The sequence below is a fragment of the Pongo abelii genome, chromosome X (assembly GCF_028885655.2).
Source record: "Pongo abelii isolate AG06213 chromosome X, NHGRI_mPonAbe1-v2.0_pri, whole genome shotgun sequence".
Lineage (NCBI taxonomy): Eukaryota > Metazoa > Chordata > Mammalia > Primates > Hominidae > Pongo > Pongo abelii.
The window spans coordinates 16,797,315-16,822,642 of NC_072008.2; the positions used below are offsets into that span (position 1 = coordinate 16,797,315).

Consider the following 25,328-nt stretch of genomic DNA (forward strand, 5'->3'; position numbering starts at 1 on the left):
GTTTTGAGATGGAGTCTCACTCTGTCACCCAGGCTGGAGTGTGGTGGTGTGATCTCAGCTTACTGCAACTTCTGCCTCCTGGGTTCATGCAACTCTCCTGCCTCAACCTCCCAAGTAGCTGGGATTACAGGCATGCGCTACCACACCCAGCTAATTTTTGTATTTTTAGTATAGACGGGGTTTCACCATGTTGGCCAAGCTGGTCTCGAACTCCTGGCCTCAAGTGATCCACCCGCCTCACCCTCCCAAAGTGCTGGGATTACAGGCATGAGCCACCACGCCTGGCCAACTTTTCATGTTGTGAGTTTAACTTTATAACTGTTTGAGGATATATTTATGCCTTTGCATCATGCGACTAAGGTTCTAGCCCATTAGGAACAACCCTTTTAAGACTCTAAGGAGTGAGTTTGTTTTTTGCAGTGGGCCTATAGCATTTCGTTTATGTTGGTAAATATTTGAAGTAAGGAAGTCATCAATTAAACCTTAGATATATTGCTATTTAATTTGACTATGTATTTTTTTTAACAGACAATTATAGGAGATTTTCACAAGGAACAGAAAAAATTTGTTGAAGAGCAACATACAAAGAAGTCAGGTATGGTATAGGTTTGTCTTAATTAACCTGCCAAGTTTTATTGAGCACCTGTTATGTGCTAGATACCACACTGAGGGTCTGAGAACACAAAAATGCATATGCAATGGCCCCATCCTTTGGGTAGCACAAAGACTAGTGAGGGAGACAAACCCATAAACTTCCATGATTTAAAGGAAGGGACTAGATTGTTTCTGGGTGAGGGCTGCCAGTGCCGGCCCCACTGGGGAGCTGGCTGTGAAAGAGGCAAGTAAGCTTCCAATTCTGACTTACTCTTTTTTTTTCCCCCACCGAGATGGAGTCTTGCTCTGTCACCCAGGCTGGAGTGCAATGGCGTGATCTCAGCTCACTGCAACCTCTGCCTCCCAGATTCAAGCAATTCTCCTGCCTCAGCCTCCCGAGTAGCTGGGATTACAGACACGAGCCACCACACCCAGCTATTTTTGTGTGTGTGTATTTTTAGTAGAAATGGGGTTTTACCATGTTGGCAGGCTGGTCTCGAACTCCTGACCTCGTGATCCGCCCGCCTTAGCCTCCCAAAGTGCTGGGATTATAGGCATGAGCCACCGCGCCTGGCCTCAGTTCTGACTTTCTACCACATGCCCAGCACAGTGCACAGTATGCACATGACCGGCATTTAGCAAGTGGTGGCTCCCTTCCTGCTGTCTTCAGGAGAAAAAATGGAAGAGCTTCCGAGGGAGGCGAGTGACCGCACCTGCAGTGACAGAGGGCCGTAAAGAGTCACGGGTGTTTGGAGAACATACTCAATACATTACTGCTGACACATGCCTCTGAAGTTATAAGGCCTCAGCATGCCTACTCTTACCATTTGGTAGCACCCAAACACAAAACCAGCCTCGTATCTTTAGATTTGGCAAAAGTAGTATAACTGTAATCCCAACACTTTGGCAGGCCAAGGCGGGAGGATCACTTGAGCCTGAACTTCGAGACCAGCCTGGGCAACATAGTGAGACCCTATCTCTACAAAAAAATAAAAATAAAAAATTAGCCAGATGGGTGTGGTGGTGCACACCTGTAGTCCCAGCTACTTGGGAGGTTGAGACAGGAGGATCACTTGAGCTTGGGAGTTTGAGGCTGCAATGAGCTATAATCATGCCACTGTACTCCAGCCTGGACTACAGAGTGAGACCCTATCTCAAAAAAAGTAGTAGAAAACAATTCAGTTCGAGTTGTGCCACAGTTAATCCCATGGTGAATTTCCATCAGGCATTCTTGCACCTAGGTAAACTCAAAAGCATGAGGCAACTCTTTTAGACAAGTGAGGTATACAAGTTACCATCACTAGTGATTATTTGGAAGCAGCAAAAGTGATCTTGGCTTGGGTACTTGCTGTAGGAGCTGATGCCTCTGAGATACGAACTGTGAGGGCATGGAGATGGAAGGTTTGGAGGCAACTTCAGTTTTGAAGTGAGTTAGACATCCCGGAGATAGGAACATGTAGAAAGACAGGAAAGGGAACACAAGTGATTTATCTGGGGAAAATTTCCTTCTTTTTTTGCATCAGCCACGTTTCAGGTCCCCAGTAACTACATATGGCTAATGGCTTCCGCACTGGACAATGCAGATACAGAACATTTTTGTCATTGCAGAAAGTTCGTTTGCTCATTGTGGCTCTGAATTAAATAAGCAGGCTCCTGCAGCAGTTTATTCCTGTTTGAAGCATGAAGCAGAATTCAGTCTAGTGATATAGATTATTATCAAGTCACATAAAAACCGTGAGAGTAGATGAGCTCCTCTATGAAAGTGTGTCAAGCATGAAGGGAGATGAGCAGAAGCTCCACAGTGTTTAGGGAGGGGAGGAGGGGAAGGAATTGACATCACTGAGTGCCTGCTGAGCAGCAGGCATTTTATATATAATATCTCATTTCAAGATGCAGTCAGGGCCAGGCGTGGTAGCTTCATGCCTGTAATTCCAGCACTTTGGGAGGCTGAGGTGGGCAGATCACTTGAGGCCAGGAGTTCAAGACCAGCCTGGCCAACATGGCGAAACCCCATCGCTACTAAAAATGCAAAAATTAGCCAGGCGTGGTGGCACACACCTGTAATCCCAGCTGTCTGGGTGGCTGAGGCGCAAGAATTGCTTGAACCTGGGAGGCGGAGGTTGCAGGGAGCCGAGATTGTGCCTCTACACTCCAGCCTGGGTGATAGGGTGAGACTCTGTCTCAATAAATAAATAATAAAGATGCAGTCAGCAAGGGTAAGTAATTTGCGGAAGGTCGCTCAGCTGGTAAGTGATGAAACTGAAATTTGCCTTCAAAACCAAATACAAAAATTAGCTGGGCCTAGTGGCATGTGCCTGTAATCCCAGCTCCTCGGGAGGCTGAGGCAGGAGAATCACTTGAACCTGGGAGGCAGAGGTTACAGCGAGCCAAGATCATACCACTGCACTCCAGCCTGGGCAACAGAGCAAGACTCCATCTCAAAAAAGAAAATAAAAACAGTGCCCATTTACCCAAGAGAGTGGACAACTAGGAGAGAGAAGTAGCAGAAGCCCAGAGAGGGGAGAGTTTCCAGGAGAGCAGTCAGCCATGGGAGGCAGGGCCAAGAGGTCCACTCACAGTGACCATGAGAAGGGCACCTTGGAAATGTGTTCCATGCATTTCTTCACTTCATAATCACAGTAACTCTATGAAGTACTTACTATTACCTCCGTTTTCCAGATAAGGAAGCTGGCCTAGAGAGAAGAGAACTAAGAAGTGTCCTTGGGGTTGGAGAACCAAGAGGTTTTGGTCACTCTAAAAAAATAATTTTAGGAACTTGGGGTGGGGAGCATCTCCTCATACAAGTATCTTAGGAGGGCCTCATTATCTGAGCATAAATAGCACCAGGAGAGACTACCCAAGGTGAAGAGACTTGGAATGGAGACTAAAGTGTGCGAGAAAAAATGTTTTGGGGGCTTTACCCTAATTTTTTCTTTAAAATGTGCAAATATGTTTAGATTATCTTATCATTAATAGAATTTGGATTATAATTGCCACCATTTGCTGACTTGGGATAAGCCAAAGAATGAAGCATGTGCTCATCTGCCTATCCATCCCTGTGTCCATCCACACATGCATGTAACTTTTCTCTCAATGGGCTCGTGATATGATATGTCTTCCCTCTGACTCAGAGCATAATAGTAAAGGGACTATTTCTGCCAAAATATTCCAGGACAGCAAAGCATTTGCTCTCCAAGGGCCTGCCTTAATTGCCCCTTTGGTTTTCAAATCATTCTCTCTCTCTCTTTTTTTTTTTTTTTTTTTTGAAATGGAGTCTCTCTGTTGCCCAGGCTGGAATGCAGTGGCACCTTCTCAGCTCGCTGCAACCTCTGCCCCCTGGGTTCAAGCAATTCTCCTGTTTCAGCCTTCCGAGTAGCTGGGATCAAATCATTCTCTTTTAAAGCACTTGCTGGGTCACCAGCCTTGTGTTTCCTTCAGGCATAGGTGCCCTAACTGCCAGGTCCTCCTTATTGTTTGCTTTGTGGTGATGCAGGCAGCTATCCCATGTCACTTTGACTTTGTGAAGCACCATGCGTTTTGCAAGATTTGCCTTTTCACTTTGTGTTGCAAGACCAGTAGGGCTAGAATCTAGTGTTAAGGCAGCAGGAGTGATTGAGTGGCTTATGAATTAGTCCACATTTTTGTGACTTCTGCTTCCCATCCTAATCTTGCCGCTGTGGGTTGCTGAATGAGACTATTAAGGGCCCCCTGCCTGTGTGTCTTCTGTGCCGATCACGCAGATCTGCAGCCTTCACTCTGCTCTCTAGCTGCTCCGTGCTGCTTACATGGGAGAGATCTTCAGACGAGCTTGCCATTGTTTTTGTTTCCACTCTAAACACCCCCACCCCCATCCACCACTGACCTCCTCTTCCTAGTCCAAGATTGGGCTCCCAGGTCACCAGAAAATCTTGTAGTTCTCACCTCTCCAGAGGGTTGTCATTTGTCAGCTGGCACGGCACTTACAGTGCTGGATTCTAATCACCTCTATCTTGTGAGCCCCAGAAAAACGTGGGCTAGATCTTGGCATTCCCAGCATTTAGCTTCTAACGGCTCATTGAGGATTTGATTCCAGCCCTATTGTTTACTGCCTCCAACTTGTCCATTTCTTTCTTTTTTTTTATTTTAGCTCCTGAAAACCCTCTTTTTATTCCTAATCACCTGTCTTACAACATCACCTTTTATCATGAATCAAGTACAGTAACTTTCTTTTTTTTTTACTCCAGAAATATACTTACCCATTTTTCTTTCATTTTTTTAAGTAACTTTCTAAAAATTTTTCTATTTGGAAAAAATTTCAATTTACAGAAAAGTTGCAAGAATAAAAATAGTACAGAGAACACCCATATACCAGTACCTAAATTGCTCTAGTTTTATTCTGTTTGCCTTATTCACGCCCTCTCTCCAGCTCTTGCTGTCTGTGTGTGTGCCCTTTTTTCCTTGTGTGTACACAAATGTTCAGTACACATTTCCTAAGAATTAGGGATATTCTCTTTCATAATCATAGTATAGTTAACGGCATTAGGAAATTTCACCTTGATGCAATACTTTACTGTTCATCAGTTAATTTTGTTAGTTGACCCAGTGATATCCTTTATAACATTTGTCCCCCTCAGTATAGGATCCAGTTGAGGATAAGGTATTGTATTCTTTGTCATGTCTCTTAGCCTTCTTTAATCAGGAACATTCCAACATCCTTTCTTTGTCTTTTATGATATTAATGTTTTTGAAGAATACTTCTCTTCCTTTTTTTTAATAGATTCTTCCTCATTCAGGCTTTATCTGATATTTCCTCATAACTAGACTCAGATTGTCCATTTTTAGCCAGAATACTACATAGGTGATGATGTCCTCCTCAAGATACCACATCTGGAGGGCCATGATGTTCATCTCTCCCACATTGTTGATTTTGATCACCTGATTAAGGTGTTGTCCGGTTTCTCCACTGTATCGTTTAAGTAGAGTTTTTTGGTTTTTGTTTTTTTTCTGAGACAGGGTCTCAACTCTGTCACCCAGGCTGAAATGCAATGGCGGAATCACAGCTCACTACAGCCTCGACTCCTGGGTTCAGGTGATCCTCCCACCTCAGCCTCCCAAGTAGCTGGGACTACAGGCATGCACCACAACGTCTGGCTAACTTTTGTATTTTTTTTAGAGAGAGGGTTTCGTCATGTTGCCCAAGCTGGTCTGCAACTCCTGGGCTCAAGCAATCCACCCACCTCAGCCTCCCAAAGTGCTGGGATTACAGGTGTGAGCCACCATGCCTGGCCTCAAGTAGAGTTTTTTTTTTTTACCAAATGCATATGTGCATACAATTCATAATAATAAGTCTGGTTATTAGGGTTCATGTTCATATTTGGAACTTATTGGTAAATTGCTACTTTTAGTGGTCATGCAGAAACTTTCATGCTTTGAAACCATAGACTGCAGTGTAACCATCATGACCTATTTTTTTCTCTTTTCTTCTTTGCCGTTAAAAACTGTATAGAAGCAGCTGTGCCCCCATGGGTTGACACTAACGATGAAGAAACAATTCAACAACAAATTTTGGCCTTATCAGCTGTAAGTATCTTGTGGTACCCCAGATAGAACATACTTCCTTCCTGTCATGATATATCTCTGTTGATATGACTTTAGTAGAATTTATTTTTCTATACAGTTTTTAAAATATTTTGAGATGTTAGGAATGTACACATTAACACATGATGTGTACATTAACAAAATGTACACATAAATTTTTTTTTTTTTTTTTTTTTTTTTTGAGATGGAGTCTTGCTCTGTCACCCCGGCTGGAGTGTAGTGGTGCAATCTTGGCTCACTGCAACCTCCACCACCCGGGTTCAAATGATTCTCCTGCCTCAGCCTCCTGAGTAGCTGGGACTACAGGCATGCACCACCATGCCCAGTTAATTTTTGTGTGTGTTTTGTTTTTGTTTTTGTTTTTTTTTGAGACAAAGTCTCGCTCTGTCACCCAGCCTGGAGCGCAGTGGCACGATCTCGGCTCACTGCAACCTTCTCCTCCCAGGTTCAAGCGATTCTCTTGCCTCACCCTCCCAAGTAGCTGGTATTATAGGTGCCCACCACCACGCCCTGCTAATTTTTGTATTTTGAGTAGAGACGGGGTTTCACCATGTTGGCCAGACTGGTCTCGAACTCCTGATCTCATGATCCACCTTCACCTCAGCCTCCCAAAGTGCTGGGATTATAGGCGTGAGCTACCACACTCAGCCTAATTTTTGTGTTTTCAGTAGAGACAGGGTTTCACCATGTTGGCCAGGCTGGTCTCGAGCTCCTGACCTCAAGCAGTCCATCTGCCTTGGCCTCCCAAAGTGCTGGGATTACAGGTGTGAGCCACCATGCCCTGCCAAAATTTTTAATTTAATTTTTTTTGTTTTGTTTTGTTTTTGTTTTAAGAGACACAGTCTCAATTGGTCATCCAGGATAGAGTACAGTGGCATAATTATGGCTCACTGCAGCCTTGAACTGGGCTCAAGTGATCCTCCGGCCTTAGCCTTCCAAGTATCTGGGACGATAGGCGTAAGCCACCATGCCCAGCTAATTTTTAAAATTTTTTGTAGAGATGGGTTCTCACTATGTTTCCCAGGCTGGTCTTGAACTCCTGGCCTCAAGTGATCCTCTTGCCCAACTTCCCAAAGTGCTGGATTATAGCCATGACCGACTACACTCTGCCCGCTTCTATTTTTTTTTTTTTTTTTTTTTTTTTTTTTTTGAGAGTCTCACTGCACTCCTGCTGGTCAACACAGCAAGACTGTCTCAAAATAAAGAAAGAATATAATACTTCTCCAGTCTATGATAAATTGTTATGTAGTAGGCCAGGTGCAGTGGCTCACACCTGTAATCCCAGCACTTTGGGAGGCCGAGGTGGGTGGATCACTTGAGGTCAGGAGTTCGAGACCAGCCTGGCCAGCATGGCGAAACCCCATCTCTAGTAAAAATACAAAAATTATCCAGGCGTGCTAGCACACATCTGTAATCCCAGCTACTCGGGAGGCTGAGGCAGGAGAATTGCTTGAACCCAGGGGGCAGAGGTTGCAGTGAGCTGAGATTGCACCACTGCACTATAGCCTGGGCGACAGAGCAAGACTCCATCTCAAAACAAAAATAAAATTAAAAAAAAAAAGAGTGGGCGCATTGGCTCACCCCTGTAATCCCAGCACTTTGGGAAGCCGAGGCAGGTGGATCACGAGGTCAGGAGTTTGAGACCAGCCTGGCCAAGATGGTGAAACCCCATCTCTACTAAAAATACAAAAATTAGCCAGGCGCAGTGGTAGATGCCTATAATCCCAGCTACTCGGGAAGCTGAGGCAGGAGAATTGCTTGAACCCAGGAGGTGGAGGTTGCAGTGAGCCGAGATTGCGCCACTGCACTCTAGCCTGGGCGACAGCCCGTCTCAAAAAAAAAAAAAATTGTTATATATTAATCACATTTTGTGGAATACCCTGTGTTTTTTTCTGTTTTTATCAAAGGACAAGAGGAATTTCCTTCGTGACCCTCCGGCCGGCGTGCAATTTAATTTCGACTTTGATCAGATGTACCCCGTGGCCCTGGTCATGCTCCAGGAGGATGAACTGCTAAGCAAGATGAGATTTGCCCTCGTTCCTAAACTGTAAGCAGAGTATTCTCCAGCGTTTCCTCGTGGCCTCCATTATGTGCTCAGTATCAGCACATAATGATGGAAGGGGCCAAAAGGGTCTCTATTTGTTCATAAAAGCAGGCTCCACAGCCCTTTGGCAGCTCCCCTGGTCAGGGCACCCTGGAATCAAAACCAAGGTCTGACTTGGCAGGAAATACAGGGTAGAGATGAAATGTGCTTTTCTATCCCAGTTACAAGGTAGAACACATTTCCCTACAGAAACCACAAACATGCTGCATCACCCTGAATCACATTCTGGTCTCTGAGGCTCATCGGGATCTTTTTTCCAAGCTGACTGCGTTTTCCATTCAGGCTCTGCCCTCCAGTGGCAGTGTTCCTGTTCTCTTTGCTAAGGCTTTTCCTCCAACAGCTCCTCTGGGCTCCACAAATCTCAGCTTGTCCTGTAGGCTCCAGCGCATGCATGATGCATTCTGGAAGCCTGCCTTGGTGGTGCGGCCAGCAGTGGCCGCCTTCCCCGCTGCTGCCTCCCTTGGGTGTTCTGTCTCAAGCTCTTCCGTGCCTTCTCCAGTCCAGTCCCTTGTATTGAAGCTGTCGCATGTTTGGAGTCAGCGTTCCTTCTTATTCTGTCAGTGTTCCCTTTCTCTTAACCTTGTCATATGGGTGCAGTATCTTACTGTTCCCTGAGTATATTAGTTACAGTTCTCTCAAAAGACTCCTTTTTCAGCTGGGTGCAGTGGCCAATGCCTGTAATCTCAACACTTTGGGAGGCTGAGGTGGGAGGATCACGTGAGGCTGAGTTCGAGACCAGCCTGGGCAACATAGCAAGACCACCATCTTTACAAAGAAACCGAGAATTAGCTGGGCGTGGTGGTGTGCACCTTTAGTCCCAGCTACTCAGGAAGCTGAGGTGGGAGGATCACGTGAGGCCGAGTTCGAGACCAGCCTGGGCAACATAGCAAGACCACCATCTTTACAAAGAAATCAAGAATTAGCCGGGCGTAGTGGTGTGCACCTTTAGTCCTAGCTACTCAGGAAGCTGAGGCGGGAGGATCACCTGAGCCTGGGAGGTCGACACTGCAATGAGCCATGATCACGCCACTGGCATTCCAGCCTGGGCAACAGAGTGAGACCCTGTCTCAAATAAAAGACAGACTCCTTTTTTTATGCTGTTCCCTCCCTCGGGACTCTTGTGTTTGTTTGGGGATCTGTCGTTTATGTGGCAGGCTCTCCTTACCTGTCCCTTCGCATTAGCAGTGCCATACTGAAAGGGTACATGGCCACTGAATGTGGGGACAAGCCTTTTGGCCTGGAGAGGCTCAGTAGCTGTGGGAAGGTAGCTTGCCCGCAGAGGACTCCTTGGCCTCCTGCCTGGCTGCAGGCAAGACAATGGGAAGAGCCAGTTGATAGGCAGACTATCCCTTGACCCCTGTGGCTTGACCTTGATGTCACACCCCCAGTCTCAACTGTGCCACCGGTCCCTGAGTGTGGAGCAGCTTGGCTCCCCTCCCCACATGGGCAGAGCAGGGCAGGGCAAGATGGGAGGCCCAGGGGCTCTCTGGGCTTCCACCCTTGCTGCAGACAACTCAGTACAGTTTTCTCTGGTCAACAAAGTAGACTGCTGTTTGCCTAGGCCGGGTGCGGTTGCTCATGCCTGTAATTCCAGGACTTTGGAAGGCCAAGGCAGGCAGATTGTCTGAGCTCAGGAGTTCGAGACCAGCCTGGGCAAATAGTGAAACCCTGTTTCTACTTAAAAAAAAAATACAAAAAAATAGCCTGGTGTGGTTGCACATGCCTGTAATCTCAGCTACTCGGGAGGCTGAGGCAGGAGAATTGCTTGAACCCGGCAGACGGAGGTTGCAGTGTGCCGAGATCGTGCCATTTGCACTCCAACCTGGGCGACAGAGTAAGACTCTGTCTCCAAAAAAAAAAAAAAAAAAAAAAAGATTACTGTCTGCCCTTGACATTTCCACTTGACAGCTTTCCACTTGACTGCCCTTGACAGCTTCCACTGTCCTCTTCTCTCTCATTCTCTTTGTCCTTGTGTTTTTACATATGTAATTCCTTTTCTGTTACTTTCCTGGCATCTTCAGAGGGAGCACAGATGAACACATGTTTGTTTTGCTATGCTTACCCAGCCACAGAGCGGTTTTAACAAATATTTGCTAGCCTTTTGGTTCACACAGCAGCACAGGTTTTCTGTCTGTGAAAACACCACTCTGGAAGTGTTCTTCCAGACTCAGAATAAAAGTTATATGGAATCTTTTTTTCTTTGTAGTGAAACTCTTCCCTCCATAATTATTAACATATTAGTGGTAAATTTCTAGAGCCCTCCCCAACCCTCCCATAAGAAAAGTATGTTTTATGGCAAAAAAAAAAAAAAAAAATCTCATTACAAATTTCATCTTTAGACTTTGTCTTTTTTCTTTCTTTCTTTCTTTTTTTTTTTTTTTTTTTTTTTTTGAGATGGAATCTCACTCTGTCGCCCAGGCTGGAGTGCAATTACGTGATCTCGGCTTACTGCAACCTCCGCCTCCTGGGTTCAAGTGATTCTGCTGCCTCAGCTTCCTGAGTAGCTGGGATTACAGGCGCCCGCCACCACACCCGGCTAATTTTGTATTTTTAGTAGAGACGGAGTTTCACCAGATTGGCCAGGCTGGTCTCGAACTCCTGACCTCAGGTGATCCACCCACCTCGGCCTCCCAAAGTGCTGGGATTACAGGCATGAGCCACCGCGCCCAGCTAGACTTTGTCTAAAATAGCTGTGGTTAAGGATATTTTTAGTTAAGGTGTTTTGTTTTGGAGACGGAGTTTCACTCTTGTCACCCAGGCTGGAGTGCAATGGCTTGATCTCGGCTCATCGTAACCACCTCCCCACCTCCCAGGTTCAAGCGATTCTCCTGCCTCAGCCTCCCGAGTAGCTGGGATTACAGACGCATGCCACCACGCCTGGCTATTTTTTGTATTTTTAGTAGAGACAGGGTTTCGCCATGTTGGCCAGGCTGGTCTTGAACTCCTGACCTCAGGTGATCTGCCCTCCTTGGCCTCCCAAAGTGCTGAGATTACAGGCCACCGCACCCAGCCTAGTTAAGGATATTTTTAAAATGTACCATCTAATCTGTTTTTTACTACATATGTTCACAAAATCATAGGAATTGACTTTTTTATTTTAAAAATTATTTTTTAGAGACAGGATCTCTGGAATGCAGTGGCACAATAGCTTGCTGTAGCCTTGACCTCCTGGACTCAAGTGATTTTCCTGTCTCGGCTTCCCAAGTAGCTCAGAGGCCTGTGCCGCTACGCCTGCCTAATACTGTTTTTAACTTTTTTAGAGATAGGGTCTTGCTATGTTGCCCAGGCTGGTTTTGAACTCCTGGCCTGAAGCAGTCTTCCTGCCTCAGCCTCTCAAGTTGCTGAGGTTATAGACGAGAGCCACCCACGCTCCTGGTAGAATTGAATTTTGAAGAGTTTGTATATATAATTTGTATGCGTATGTGCTTGTGTGTGTGTGTGTGTGTTTCAAGCTCTTCCCTCAGAATTTGAGGCTGTACCTGTTCTGAGTAACTGACTCTGAGGGAAGGGTACCCAAGCTCCGGGGTGCAGGTGCCCTTTACACTTGCAGCCTCCATCAACTTGAAGACCTTTTGAATCACCCTGAGCCACATGCTTGGCTCCTGCTGTGGCTCTCAAGACCAGCAAGAGGCCCTGAGTGGCTGGAGCCTGAGGCCTGTGGCCTGGGGTGCTCATAGCAGGCATGTAGCTGTCCACAGTTTTGGTTCTTTACAATTGTGGACCGCCCCCTCTCACTGTTGACAGTAATTTTAGATTTTTTGAAACCGTCTGAGAATTGGTATTTGGCAATTAGTGTTTCTAATTTGTCACAGGGCAACCTGCCAATCAAATATTTCAATATGACTCCAGTTTCCTTCTACTGATTTTGTTGAGGATTACTTAGAAATTATAGTTTTTATTTATAAGTCCTTATCTGTTAGAAATGCTTGCTGAAGCGGAGCGCGATGGCTCACACCTGTAATCCCATCACTTTTGGAGGCCGAGGCGGGCGGATCACCTGAGGTCAGGAGTTCGAGACCAGCCTGGCCAACCTGGTGAAACCCCGTGTCTACTAAAAATACAAAAATTAGCTGGGCGTGGTGGCGTGTGCTTGTAATCCCAGCTACTCGGGAGGCTGAGGCAGAATCACTTGAACACAGGAGGCGGAGGTTACAGTAAGCCGAGATTGTGCCACTGCACTCCAGCCTGGGTGACAGAGGGAGACTCCATCTCAAAAAAAAAAAAAAGTGATTTCAAAGATATTTAGGCAGCCCACTACCTCATGGGAAGGCTCATTTCACTTTTGTTTGGCTCGAGTGTTATGGCTTGAGACCCTGGAACTTATCAGGACAAACAGGCCCAGTTCTTAGTTCCCCCAAATGTCTTAGTCTCTATAATCCCTCACCATCCAGGTGTTTTGCCTGTAAATACCCTTTGGTTTGTCAATGTCATCGTTGAAGTGAGTCCTCAGTAGTGAATATAATGCGTTGTCTTAATTGCAGAAAGCACACCATAGCATATCTTGTATGTTTTTGATGCAGCCTAAGATTTCATGAGCTCTTTTAGCAGCTGTAGCATACTGTGGTTTGCTCAGCTAAACTCGTGGTCAACTATAATCCCTTATGAATTGCTATGAAGCCCAATATCCCTCTTGCTGAACTACTTCCAAGAAATGTTACAACAGTTGTGTGGCCACATGAGTTTGGGAAATGCTGCTTGGCATGTAGTAAGAACTTAACAAGTGAGAGGTTATTATTCCTGTGACCATCTATGATGGCAGACAACTTGTCTTATTCCCCCGGCACCCAGCATAGTGCCTGATGCACATGGCACCATAATTCCACTGGTAAATGTTGGTGGCATTAATAAAAGTGGGGCTGTGTCTGGCAGCAAATTCCATCTTGTTACCTGTACTCGCTTGTATAGGTAATCGTGCATTTTGCCTCTATCACTTACATGCTAGCTTCCAGGCCTAGCTTCTCCATTCACAGGTGTGACAACTGTGCATTCTGATGCCTCATGTAAGATAAGCTCTGTCCAGATTCACAAGCCTGAGTCTCATTGTTCTCTGCTAGTTCTCACTGATTTTTTTTTTTTTTTGAGACAGAGTCTCACTCTGTCACCCAGGCTGGAGTGCGATGGCGCCATCTTGACTCACTGCAACATCTGCCTCCCCAGTTCAAGCGATTCTCCTGCATTAGCCTCCCAAGTAGCTGCGATTACAGGTGTGCACCACCATGCCCGGCTAATTTTGTATTTTTAGTAGAGACGGGGTTTCACCATGTTGCCCAGGCTGGTCTCGAACTCCTGACCTCAGGTAATCCGCCCGCCTTAGCCTCCCAAAGTGCTGGGATTACAGGCATGAGCCACCGCACCTAGCACTCACTGATCGTATTCTGTTCTTTCAAAGTCTTTTTCTGTCAGGCTTTCTTCTCAATTTTCCCCCCATTCTAAGAACCTTGCATCCCTTCTAAAAAACAGGGGATAGACTGGGCGTGGTGGCTCACGCCTGTAATCCCAGCACTTTGGGAGGCCGAGGCGGGCAGATCACGAGGTCAGGAGATCTAGACCATCCTGGCTAACACAGTGAAACCCCGTCTCTACTAAAAATACAAAATTAGCCGGGCATGGTAGCACGTGCCTGTAGTCCCAGCTACTCAGGAGGCTGAGGCAGGAGAATTGCTTGAACCCAGGAGATGGAGTTTGCAGTGAGCCAAGATCAAGGTCATGCCACTGCACTCCAGCCTGGGTGACAGAGCGAGACTCTGTCTCAAAAAAAAAAAAAGGGGGGGGGGCGGGGGGGATAAAGAGGCATTCTCCCACCCTTTGTCATTTCTACTTGCCAAAAAAAAAAACAACAACAATAAAAATTAGAACATAAAATGAGCCACTCTTCCAGGCAAAAACAAACAAAAATACAATTTCACACACCCTGCAGGTCACCAAAGCCATTCCTTGGGTGTGTACATGTTTGTGTGCATGTGTATGTGTTTTTTTAATGTTTTTTTCTTTTCTTTTTTTTTTTTTTTTTTTGATACGGAGTTTTGCTATTGTCGCCCAGGCTGGAGTGCAATGGCACAATCTTGGCTCACTGCAACCTCTGCCTCCTGGGTTCAAGCGATTCTCCTGCCTCAGTCTCCTGCGTAGCTGGGACTACAAGCATGCGCTATACCCAGCTAATTTTTGTATTTTTCATAGAGACGGGGTTTCACCATGTTGGCCAGGCTGGTCTTGAACTCCTGACCTCAGGTGATCTGCCCACCTTGGCTTCCCAAAGTGCTGGGATTACAGGCATGAGCCACTGCACCCGGCCTTTTTTTTTTTTTGAGACAAAGTCTTACTCTCGCCCAGGCTTAGTGCAGTGGTGCGATCTTGCCTCACCGCACCTTCCACCTGCTGGGTTCAAGCAATTCTCCTGCCTCAGCCTCTCAAGTAGCTGGGACTACTGGCACATGCCACCACATCGGCTAATTTTTGTATTTTTTGCAGAGATGCAATTTCACCATATTGCCCAGGCTGGTCTCAAACTCCTGACCTTGCATTCCTCCTGCCTTGGCCTCCCAAAGCACTGGGATTACAGACGTAGGCCACCATGCCTGGCCCGTTTTGCTTTTATTTAGTTTTGTTTTTTGTATTCAACCCTCAAGATTTTTATGTAATTTCTCTGAAGCGAGCACAGTTATCAATGGATTATTATTATTATTATTATTTTGAAACACAAACTTACGGAAAAATTGGAGGTACAACATAAAGAACTTTTCTCCAAATCACTTGAAACCTAATGTTGCATCACTCCCAAATGCTGTAGTGTTTTACAGACATTCTCCTACGTGACCGCAGTGCGCCCATCCAAATCAGGAAATGATCATTTATACATTATTACCATCTCACTCTCAGACCCTATTGAGGTTTTTCCATCCATCCCAATAATGTCCTTTTTAGCAAAAGAGCCCAGTTCACACTCACAGGTTACATTTGGTTTTCATGTCTCATCAGTCTCCTTCTGTCTGTTGCATGCTGTCTGGTGGCACATGCAGCCATTTGTCCCATTACTGTTCATACTTGGGTCATTTGATGCAGGTGGTGTTTGCCAGGTTTCTTGACTGTAAAGTTACTCTTTTCCTCTTTGAATGTAATTAGTATTTTGCTGGGATGTGCTTTGATACTGTGGATATTCTATTCATCAGACTTTCCATGTATTTATATTTGTACAGACTCATGCAGTGGTCTGTAATTTTGATGCTCAAATTGTTACCAATTTGAGGCCAGGCATGGTGGCTTACACCTGTAATCCCAGCACTTTGGGAGGCCTAGTTGGGAGGATCACTTGAGCCCAGGAGTTCAAGACTAACCTGGGCAACATGGTGAAACCTCATCTCTAAAAAAAATTAGCCAGGCATAGCCGGACGTGGTGGTGGGCGCCTGTGATCCCAGCTACTCAGGAGGCTGAGGCAGGAGAATTGCTTGAACCTGGGAGGCGGAAATTGCAGTGAGCCAAGATCACGCCACTGCACTCCAGCCTGGGTGACAGAGTGAGACTCCATCTCAAAAAAAAAAACAAAACAAAAAAATTAGCAAGGCATGGTGGCATGTGCCTGTAGTCTCAGCTACCTGGGAGGCTGAGGCAGAAGCATCACCTGGGCTGGTGAGATCAAGGCTACAGTGAGCCATGTTCACGCCACTGCACTCCAGCCTGGATGACAGAGTGAGACCCTGTCTCAAAAATAATAATAATAATAATTACCAATTTGGCCAGTGGGAGACTATTCAAGCTGACTTGTGTCTTTCTAACTTGTCCCCATCATTTCTTCACACGTTTCCTTGCTTTCTGGCACAAGATAGTGTTCTTCCTCTGCTCTAACCCTGGAATCAGCCATTTCCCCACGGAGCTCTGGATCCTTTTAGTGGAAAGTCTAAATCTTGGTATTTAGAAAGCAAGATCTGGATGCTAGGTGTGCTCATTGCCATTGGGGTGCCATTGCTCTGCATGCTGTCAGTGGACACAGTCAGGGAATGTGTGTGTGCTCATTTCTGTGTGGAATGAAAACCATGTGTTCACAGTGCTACCTCATGACGGGGGTCATTTTCATTGTTTCCCTTTTCATGTTTGTAACTCTCCTCTCTGATGGTGAGAAACCTGATTTCTACTATCTTTAATATTTTTACTTATTCCCCATGCATGTGGCTGATCTGTCATTTTTGCTGCCACTCACTCCTCTGCTCAAACACCCTTCTCTCCCTGCTTGGTTCTCACTCTCCATTCCAGGCCACCCCCCTGTGTGGACACTTACCCACTTGGGCACCAACACATCACACCAGGTGATTCTAATAGGTAGCCAGGTTTGAGAACCACCAAGAGTTTTCAGGTTGAACTGCACTTCAGTCTTTTTATCAAGCATTTCCCACCCCATTGCTAACTCTTACTGGTTACTAGTTATTAGCAAGCTGCCAAACATTCTCTTTCATAAGGAACAACAGCCACAATGCTTGCTTCTCACTGCTGGAAGGCATTTAATCCTCTTGAGAAACAGCAAGTGATTGGTGGAGTCCTGGCTCTGCTTCTGGTTTCCCAGGTTGATTATGCTAGTTTCACAACAATGCCATGTTTTCTTCTACTGAGAGCAGTATTGGTATCATTAAGATACCAAGAAATGCTGAGGTTTCATTGGTATTCTGTAACTTGTATTTTGCTGCTACCGGGAAGATAGCTGTTAGGTTTATCCTGTTGTTAGCTTTCAGTTCTAAAGTGAATACGGGCTGGGTGCGGTGGCTCACGCCTGTAATCCCAGCACTTTGGGAGGCCGAGGCGGGCAGATCATGAGGTCAGGAGTTTGAGACCAGCCAGGCCAACATGGTGAAACCCCGTCTCTACTAAAAATACAAAAATTAGCTGTGCATGGTGGCGGGCATCTGTAATCCCAGCTACTCGGGAGGCTGAGGCAAGAGAATTGCTGGAACCCAGGAGGCAGAGGTTGCAGTGAGCTGAGATCACACCACTGCACTCCAACCTGGGCAACAGAGCAAGACTCCGTGTCAAAAAAAAAAAAATTGTTAAAGCCAATATGAACCCCCTCTGAACCTCACTCAGCTTTGAAAGTGCTCTTGCAAATCATCTACTCCAGTCCCCTCTACAACAAATAACCCCTGCGTGCACTTGTCTGTGTGCGTTCTCAAATGTGTTCTTGTCTGTCTGCTTTTTATTCATTTTTAATTTTGCCTTTTTCCACTGTTCTAATTTGCCTTTCTTTAAAAGTGTGAAGGAAGAAGTGTTCTGGAGGAACTACTTTTACCGCGTCTCCCTGATTAAGCAGTCAGCCCAGCTCACGGCCCTGGCTGCCCAACAGCAGGCCGCAGGGAAGGAGGAGAAGAGCAATGGCAGAGAGCAAGATTTGCCGCTGGCAGGTACATTCTGGGTAGAAGACAGCACTCTACAGAAAAAGTTGTTCTTAGAGACTCAAATGAGCTTGACCTCTTATACATACCAGAAATGTCATTGCCTTAGGGAAAAATTCTTTTCCTCCCAGAGGAAATCTTCATTTTTCTCCTACTGCCTTCTCTCTCACCCAACTCACACACGTCTTCCCCAAGCTTTCCTTTACTTTGCTTATCTCCTTTCTCATTCCTTGTTTTTATTTTTGTTTTTTTTTTAGCACGGGTCTCACTATGTTGCCCAGGCTGTCCTCAAACTCCTAGACTCAAGCGATCCTCCTGCCTCAGCTTCCCAAGTAGCTGGGACTACAGGCATGAGCCACTGTGCCTGGCGAGTTTTTTTTTTCTTTTTATTTCTCTCTCAAACATCCATCATCTTCCCCACCTCTCATTTTTGGCCCTTAACCATGTGATTCTTTATACTTCTGTCCTCCACCCTGATTCAGTCCGCCTCCTTTTTGTTTGTTTCAACCTGATGTTTCTCCAGTGTGTGTAGTCTGTAGAGCAGAACAAAGCTCCATTCCACTCCCAAGTTACAAGGATCTATCTAGTTCTGAGCTAGGCACTGATGAACATTGGACTCATTGTGACACTAACTTACTCCTGGTTGTGGGAATGTGTTTTATAATAAGGGCAGCTGTTTGAAATCTGTAATAATTAAAATAAGAAACACATTTTGTGTCATATTTTAAATTTTTAGTGAGTACCTGCTGTGTATAGTAGGTACTCATTACAACTGGACATTTATCCCACAAGAAGCGGGGTGATTTAATTCACGGAATTTTAAATGATTAAGCAAAACAGCATGTCCTGAGGTACAGGTTATACAGAATACTAGGACAGGATCTGACACTGCTGTTAGTGTCAGGGAAATGGAGTGAAGTTGCTCTACGCGGGAAAATTTGTCATTTTGTATATCAATGTTAACATGCATGCCAATTGTCTGTCATTCTTTAGCATTTATGTTAATTTTGTTGGAAAATGCCATTTTGCCAAATACTGCCTTGTTTAACAAAATGGACTTATGACAGTATTCCATAAAGACTGCCTTTTTCAAGCACTCATATCAGCAGGCAAACTTGATAAATAACTTAATTCTCATTATTCTAAAAAAGTACAGAACTATTCTTCAATGAATTTTGCTAACACTGTAGTTAAAAATTATTTCCTGCTGGAAATTTTATATAAGGATATGTATTGAATATGATGACATGTTAAAAATATCCCGAGGAGGCTGAGGCAGGAGGATCACTTGAGCCCAGAAGTTCAAGTCCAGCCTGGGCAACATAGTGACACCCCATGTCTAAAAATAAATAAATGAATAGATAGGTAGGTAGATAGATAGATAAAAATATCCCCAAAGTAAGAGGTTGAGATGGTTTCACCATGGCTGTTTCTTATAACTTAAGAAAAGCTGAGAGCATAACAAAAAAATTCATTTCTGAAAATTATTTAGTATCATAATACTTGTGGATATTTTACTGTGATTATAACATGTATTCAGAACTGAACCAAGCAATTATTGTCTCTCTTATTCTCACTTCTTAGAGGCAGTACGGCCCAAAACGCCACCCGTTGTAATCAAATCTCAGCTTAAAACTCAAGAGGTAATCCAGTTTTACATTGTACCTAGTAGTTCATATCTGGAAATAAAGTAACTGTGTTAACTCTTTCTGATACCATTTAAAACTATGTATGGATATGGGTTTGGAAGAAGCAGCATCTGGTACTTGAATAGTCAAGGAACTACGGCTGAGACTTGAGGACGATTTACTGGCATATGTAATTCTAGATGTGCTCATCAGGGGTTGGAGAGAACGGTTGGAGTGATTCAAACTGTGAAGGAGAATAATAGCCTCAGGTGGTAACTCATGTAGTTACCAAGCAACTGCAAGTTAGAAGGTTGGAGAGCAGTGCTCATTGTCTTACAGCTCGCAGAGAAAAGAAATAAAAATAGCACGGCATTAAATTGTGAGACAATAGCAAACCAGAATAACACAAATGTCACTTAGCAAACCATTTCAAGAGCTCATTTGTGCATTTCAGGATGAGGAAGAAATTTCTACTAGCCCAGGTGTTTCTGAGTTTGTCAGTGATGCCTTCGATGCATGTAACCTAAATCAGGAAGATCTAAGGAAAGAAATGGAGCAACTAGTGCTTGACAAAAAGCAAGAGGAGACAGCCGTACTGGAAGGTAAAAAACAAAACAAATCAAAGCAAAGAAAATATTCATCTCCCTAATTCCAAAGCTAATTGTAGAAAATTGTTATTCTGAAGCCAGTGCACAAAAATGTGTTGTAAATTTTGCATCAAAATTGATTCTCACCAGAGGCGGTGGCTCACGCCTGTAATCCCAGCACTTTGGGAGGCCGAGGCGGGCAGATGACGAGGTCAGGAGATCGAGACCATCCTGGCTAACACGGTGAAACCCCGTCTCTACTAAAAATACAAAAAATTAGCCAGGCGTGGTGGTGGGCGCCTGTAGTCCCAGCTACTGGGGAGGCTGAGGCAGGAGAATGGCATGAACCTGGGAGGCGGAGCTTGCAGTGAGCCGAGATCGCATCAGTGCACTCCAGCCTGGGCGACAGAGCGAGACTCCGCCTCAAAAATAAATAAATAAATAAATAAATAAATAATAAATTTTTGGCCCTGGTGCAGTGGCTCACGTCTATAATTCCAGCTACTCGGGAGGAAGCTGAGGCAGGACAATCACTTGAACCCGGGAGGCGGATGTTGCAGTGAGCCGAGATCACGCCACTGCACTCCAGCCTGGGTGACAGAGCAAGACTTCATCTCAAAATAATAATAATGTAATAATAATAATAATAAATTTCTAAAAGCTGGCATTCTGCTTGACTGTAGGCATGTACATGGAGGATTCTTTTCCCAGCTGCTGCATGCCAAAAGAGCATTGCTCTGGGAAGGAGCAGGCTGCTTTTAAAAACCAGTTTTCTTTTTGAGATAGGGTCTCATTCTGTCACCCAGGCTGAAGTGCAATAGTACCGTCATAGCTCACTGCAGCCTCAAACTCCTAGGCTCACACCATCCACCCACCTCAGGCTCCAGTGTAGCTGGGACTACAGACGTGTGCCACCACACCAGGCTAATTTTTAAAATTTTTTGTAGAGGTGGGGTCTTGTCAGATTGCCCAGGCTGATCTCGAACTCTTGGGCTCAAGCAATCCTGCCACCTCAGTGTCTCTAACTGCTAGTATTATAGGTATGTGCCACCACCCCAACAGTCTTTTTTTTTGAGGTGGAGTCTCACCCTGTCGCCCAGGCTGGAGTACAGTGGTGCAGTCACGGCTCACTACAACCTCCACCTCCTGGATTCAAGCGATTCTCCTGCCTCAGCCTCCCAGGTAGCTGGGACTACAGGCACGCACCACCACACCTGGCTAATTTTTGTATGTTTTGTATCGCTATGTTGGCAGGCTGGTCTCGAACTCCTGGCCTCAGGTGATCTGTCTGCCTCGGCCTCCCAAGGTGCTGGGATTACAGGCATGAGCCAACATGCCTGGCCCCAGTAGTCTTTTATATATTATATGCCTTGGCTCCAGGACTAAATTGTAAGCTCCCCAAGGGCAGTTACACATTGTCTTTCTGTTCCCCTACAGTACCTAATGTGGAACTTAGCACTCAGTAAGCACCCTAATAAATATTTGTGAAATTGGTGGCTTCCTGCACAACACAGGGTGTCTTTTCCTTTGAGGTTGCTGCTGTAGAACGATTAAAGCATTTCATTTTTGTTTTCTCTATAGCTAAGTTTAAGGTTTATTTTTAAAGACAGGCTGGGCGCGGTGGCTCATGTCTGTAATCCCAGCACTTTGGGAGGCTGAGGCAGGCGGATCACGAGGTCAGGAGATCGAGACCATCCTGGCTAACATGGTGAAACCCCGTCTCTACTAAAAATACAAAAAAAAAAATTAGCCTGGCGTGGTGGCGGGTGCCTGTAGTCCCAGCTACTCGGGAGGCTGAGGCAGGAGAATGGCATGAACCCAGGAAGCAGAGCTTGCAGTGACCCGAGATCATGCCACTGCACTCCAGCCTGGGCAACAGAGCAAGACTCCGTCTCAAAAAAAAATCCATAAATACAAAAATTAGCCAGGTGTGGTGGCGGGCACCTGTAATCCCAGCTACTTGGGAGGCTGAGGCAGGAGAATTGCTTGAACCCGGGAGGCAGAGGTTGCAGTGAGCCGAGACCACACCATTGCACTCCAGCCTGGGCGACAGAGTGAGACTCTGTCTCAAAAAAAAAAAAAGAGAGACAAAAATGAATCTTAGCTTTACTTTTTAAATAGCCAGTTTGTTTTCTCACCATTTTATAACATTACATAGCAGATTCATTATCCTACACACACAGAGGTATATTGAGTGTTCATGTAGAAAGTTGCAGCTCTAAATCTCAACGCGGAAGACCAGTGTGAGAGCTCCAGTCAGAACACTATGAGAAAGTCCAGGCTGACTTCAGACCCCGGTGTCTGTCTCCACTCTTAAGGAGACAGCTCTTTGTCTGTATAGTGGTTAAGCATAGACTGTGGAGCCTGCAGATGTGGTTCTTTCCTTATATCTATCGCTGTCAAACGGTGTGTGATCTTGGACAAGTTGCTTAACCTCTCCTAAGTCTCCATTTCCCTATCTATAAGATGTGGCAAATAGTAATACGTTGTCCCTGGACTGTTCCAAGGGTGAAAAGCGTGATACATAGAAAGCAGTTGGGCCAGTGCCCAGCTCAGTAAGTGCTCAATAAACATTAGCTGCTTTTGCTACCATCATCATCATTGGTAGTGGTAAAAATTACCTTGCAACCAAGTATTAATTATCAATTACCCGTTTAAATAAAAGGAAAAGCAGAGGCATAGGGAAAGCAAAATAACACCCAAAATATATTGATGACATCTGATGCCTTTGCGTCTACATTAACAGATTTATCTTTCTAATCATATTTATCCTTGGTCACTGTTAAAATTTACTGAGTTTTTCTGAGCACACATAGTAGTGAAGCCTGAGATACTAAAAATTACAGCAGCTAGGACTTTGGTAGGTAATTGAGATGGACCGAATTGTGAACACCAGCATTATGAATTCAGAGAGAATCTTTTTCTTCTCCTTTGTTTCTTTTAGAGGATTCTGCAGATTGGGAAAAAGAACTGCAGCAGGAACTTCAAGAATATGAAGTGGTGACAGAATCTGAAAAACGAGATGAAAACTGGGATAAGGAAATAGAGAAAATGCTTCAAGAGGAAAATTAGCTGTTCCTGAAATAGAAGAATAATCCTTAACAGTCTGCAAACTGACATTAAATTCTAGATGTTGACACTTAACTTACTGAATCAGAAGGCATGAAAGAGTATAATTTTATGAAATTCAAAATTATTCTTTTTTCAAGTTGAAACTTGCCTCTTCTACTTTAAAAAAGTATATAGGACAGTTACTTCTAATAATCAGAAAGAGATGTTTTGTAGAACATTTCTTTAATATAAAGTTAGAGATGTCTTCGTAGGCAGTATGGCTATCTTTGCCACAGAAACATAAGTAAAATTTTAGAGTTCTGTTTTCCATGAGGTCAAAAATATAATTTATTCCTCAGTCATGGTTTTGTAAATATCTGTACTCCACATTCCATTTCAATTGATATGAGGGTGTTAAAGTACCTACTTAATGGGTTGATTACTATCAAAATGACCAAATTATACCAAAGAACTTAAGAGGAAGCACTTTCAGAACTATTCACTTGCTAGGTATTTTCTAAAATTCCACCTGAAAGCCAAAAGATAAAATAAATAAGTTGATTTTAATGATATAAGCATCACACAATTTTACATTAAGAAATACTGCGCAGGCCATGCGTGGTGGCTCATGCCTGTAATCCCAGCACTTTGGGAGGCCGAGGTGGGCAAATCACCGGAGATCAGGAGTTCGAGACCAGCCTTGCCAACATAGTGAAACCCTGTCTCTACTAAAAATACAAAAATTAGCCGGGCATGGTGGTGGGCACCTGTAATCCCAGCTACTAGGGAGGCTGAGGCAGGAGAATCTCTTGAACCCAGGAGGCAGAGGTTGCAGTGAGCTGAGATCGCGCCACTGCACTCCAGCCTGGGCAATAGAGTGAGATTCAGTCTCAAAAAAAATTAAAAAAAAAAGCTGCGTGAAAATACTTGTTTTTCTCTGGGGCCTTTTCTTTCTTTTCTTTTTAAACTATACCAGAAATTTTACATCACAGTTTTTATACAAAGTAGGACCTTCCATACTTTTTGTATTATAATAACCTTCAGAAGCCCATTCCCCTTAAAGTCTGTTGTTCTTGTTTTAATCATCACCACATATAAATGTTTTAGCTTTGTCTTAAACTGTGAGTCTTCATAAAATTGTGTTCCTCCGAGTTCACCTTCTAGGACTTTATTGATTAATCCTTCTCTTTCTGCTATACCAGCAGACACATGTTCATAGAATATGATTATTTTTAAAGAACAGGGTGAGGAGGCTGAGGCAGGAGAATCGCTTGAACCTGGGAGGTGGAGGTTGCAGTGCGCTGAGATCACGCCACTGCACTCCAGCCTGGGTGACAGAGTGAGAGATTCCATCTCAAAAATGAATGAATGAACGAACGAACAAGGTGGTTTAATGTCAGAAAACCTCCTAAGCATTTGCTCCCCAAACCTTTCATGTTTTTCAAGAAGCCTTTATTACATAAAGGGGAATAGAATTAAAATGTTTCTTTATAAGAAAAATATACATATTTGTGTTCTTGGCCCCATTAAAACTAGTCAGTAGTCCTTTGGCAAAGATATAGTCAATAAGAGAACTGGGTATGGGTCCAGGCATTACTCCTGTTCATAGTTGCGGATGCATGTGTCTGAATGAGCCAGACTGTCTCAACTGGAGTCTCTTGGGTTATAGCAGTAAACCGTGTATTCCATGAAACCACTGGGCCCATCATCAAAAGGTTTCCACTTGTGGTGCCACAGTTGCTTATTACTGAGTTTGGGTTCCAAGATGACTGGCAACTTCTGAAATAATCTCATTGAAGGAAAGAGTTTCATTTTTTTTTTTTTAAGAGTTTGCTGGAGGAAAAGAAACATGTTAAATGTTTTTAAGCAGCTAAAAGTCCTAGATGGAAGCATATCAGGATGTGTCAGTGCTTGGCTCTTAGTGAATGCACTAACATTCTTATTGATAAATGTTGAATAAACACACATAAAAAAGTATCAGAGAAAGAGAAAAACCCTACAATGACAATAGAGGTGTGTGACAGTTATTGCTATCAATTTTACATAATATCTCATTTAAAAACAACCTAATTATGCATTGCCCTGTGAAAATAAAAGGATAAAATAAGATTTTGTACATACTGTAAGAATACAGTTGTGCTGTATTTTTATGGATTCATCAAGGAGTAAAATGTTCTGCTTTAGTAAATTATAGGTAACTGAAGTGTTATTCCTTTAAAGAGCAAAATAATGTATCACCATGTTCGGTGGAAAATTTCTAAGTATTTATTACATGCCTAGGGGTTAGCCAACAAGATATACCAAGCATGAAAACCTGTAAAACTTAATAAAATGCTAAAATATGAACATCACACTATGGAGATTATGCCTCACTACTCAAAGAGTGTGGCTCAGGAACCAGTGTAGCTTGGCCAT

At 44.3% G+C, this 25,328-nt stretch overlaps 1 protein-coding gene across 1 annotated transcript in view; it reads left to right on the plus strand.

The window, feature by feature from the left end:
* The window catches only part of SYAP1 (synapse associated protein 1), a 41,150-nt gene extending 16,053 nt beyond the window's left edge, over nt 1-25,097 (plus strand). Inside the window, 7 exon segments of the mRNA NM_001131559.1 lie at nt 529-595; nt 6,080-6,153; nt 8,079-8,218; nt 17,508-17,656; nt 19,232-19,290; nt 19,730-19,877; nt 22,807-25,097. Coding sequence (NP_001125031.1) covers nt 529-595; nt 6,080-6,153; nt 8,079-8,218; nt 17,508-17,656; nt 19,232-19,290; nt 19,730-19,877; nt 22,807-22,934 — 765 coding nt within the window. The 3' untranslated portion in view covers nt 22,935-25,097.
* The last annotated feature ends 231 nt before the right edge of the window (nt 25,098-25,328 follow it).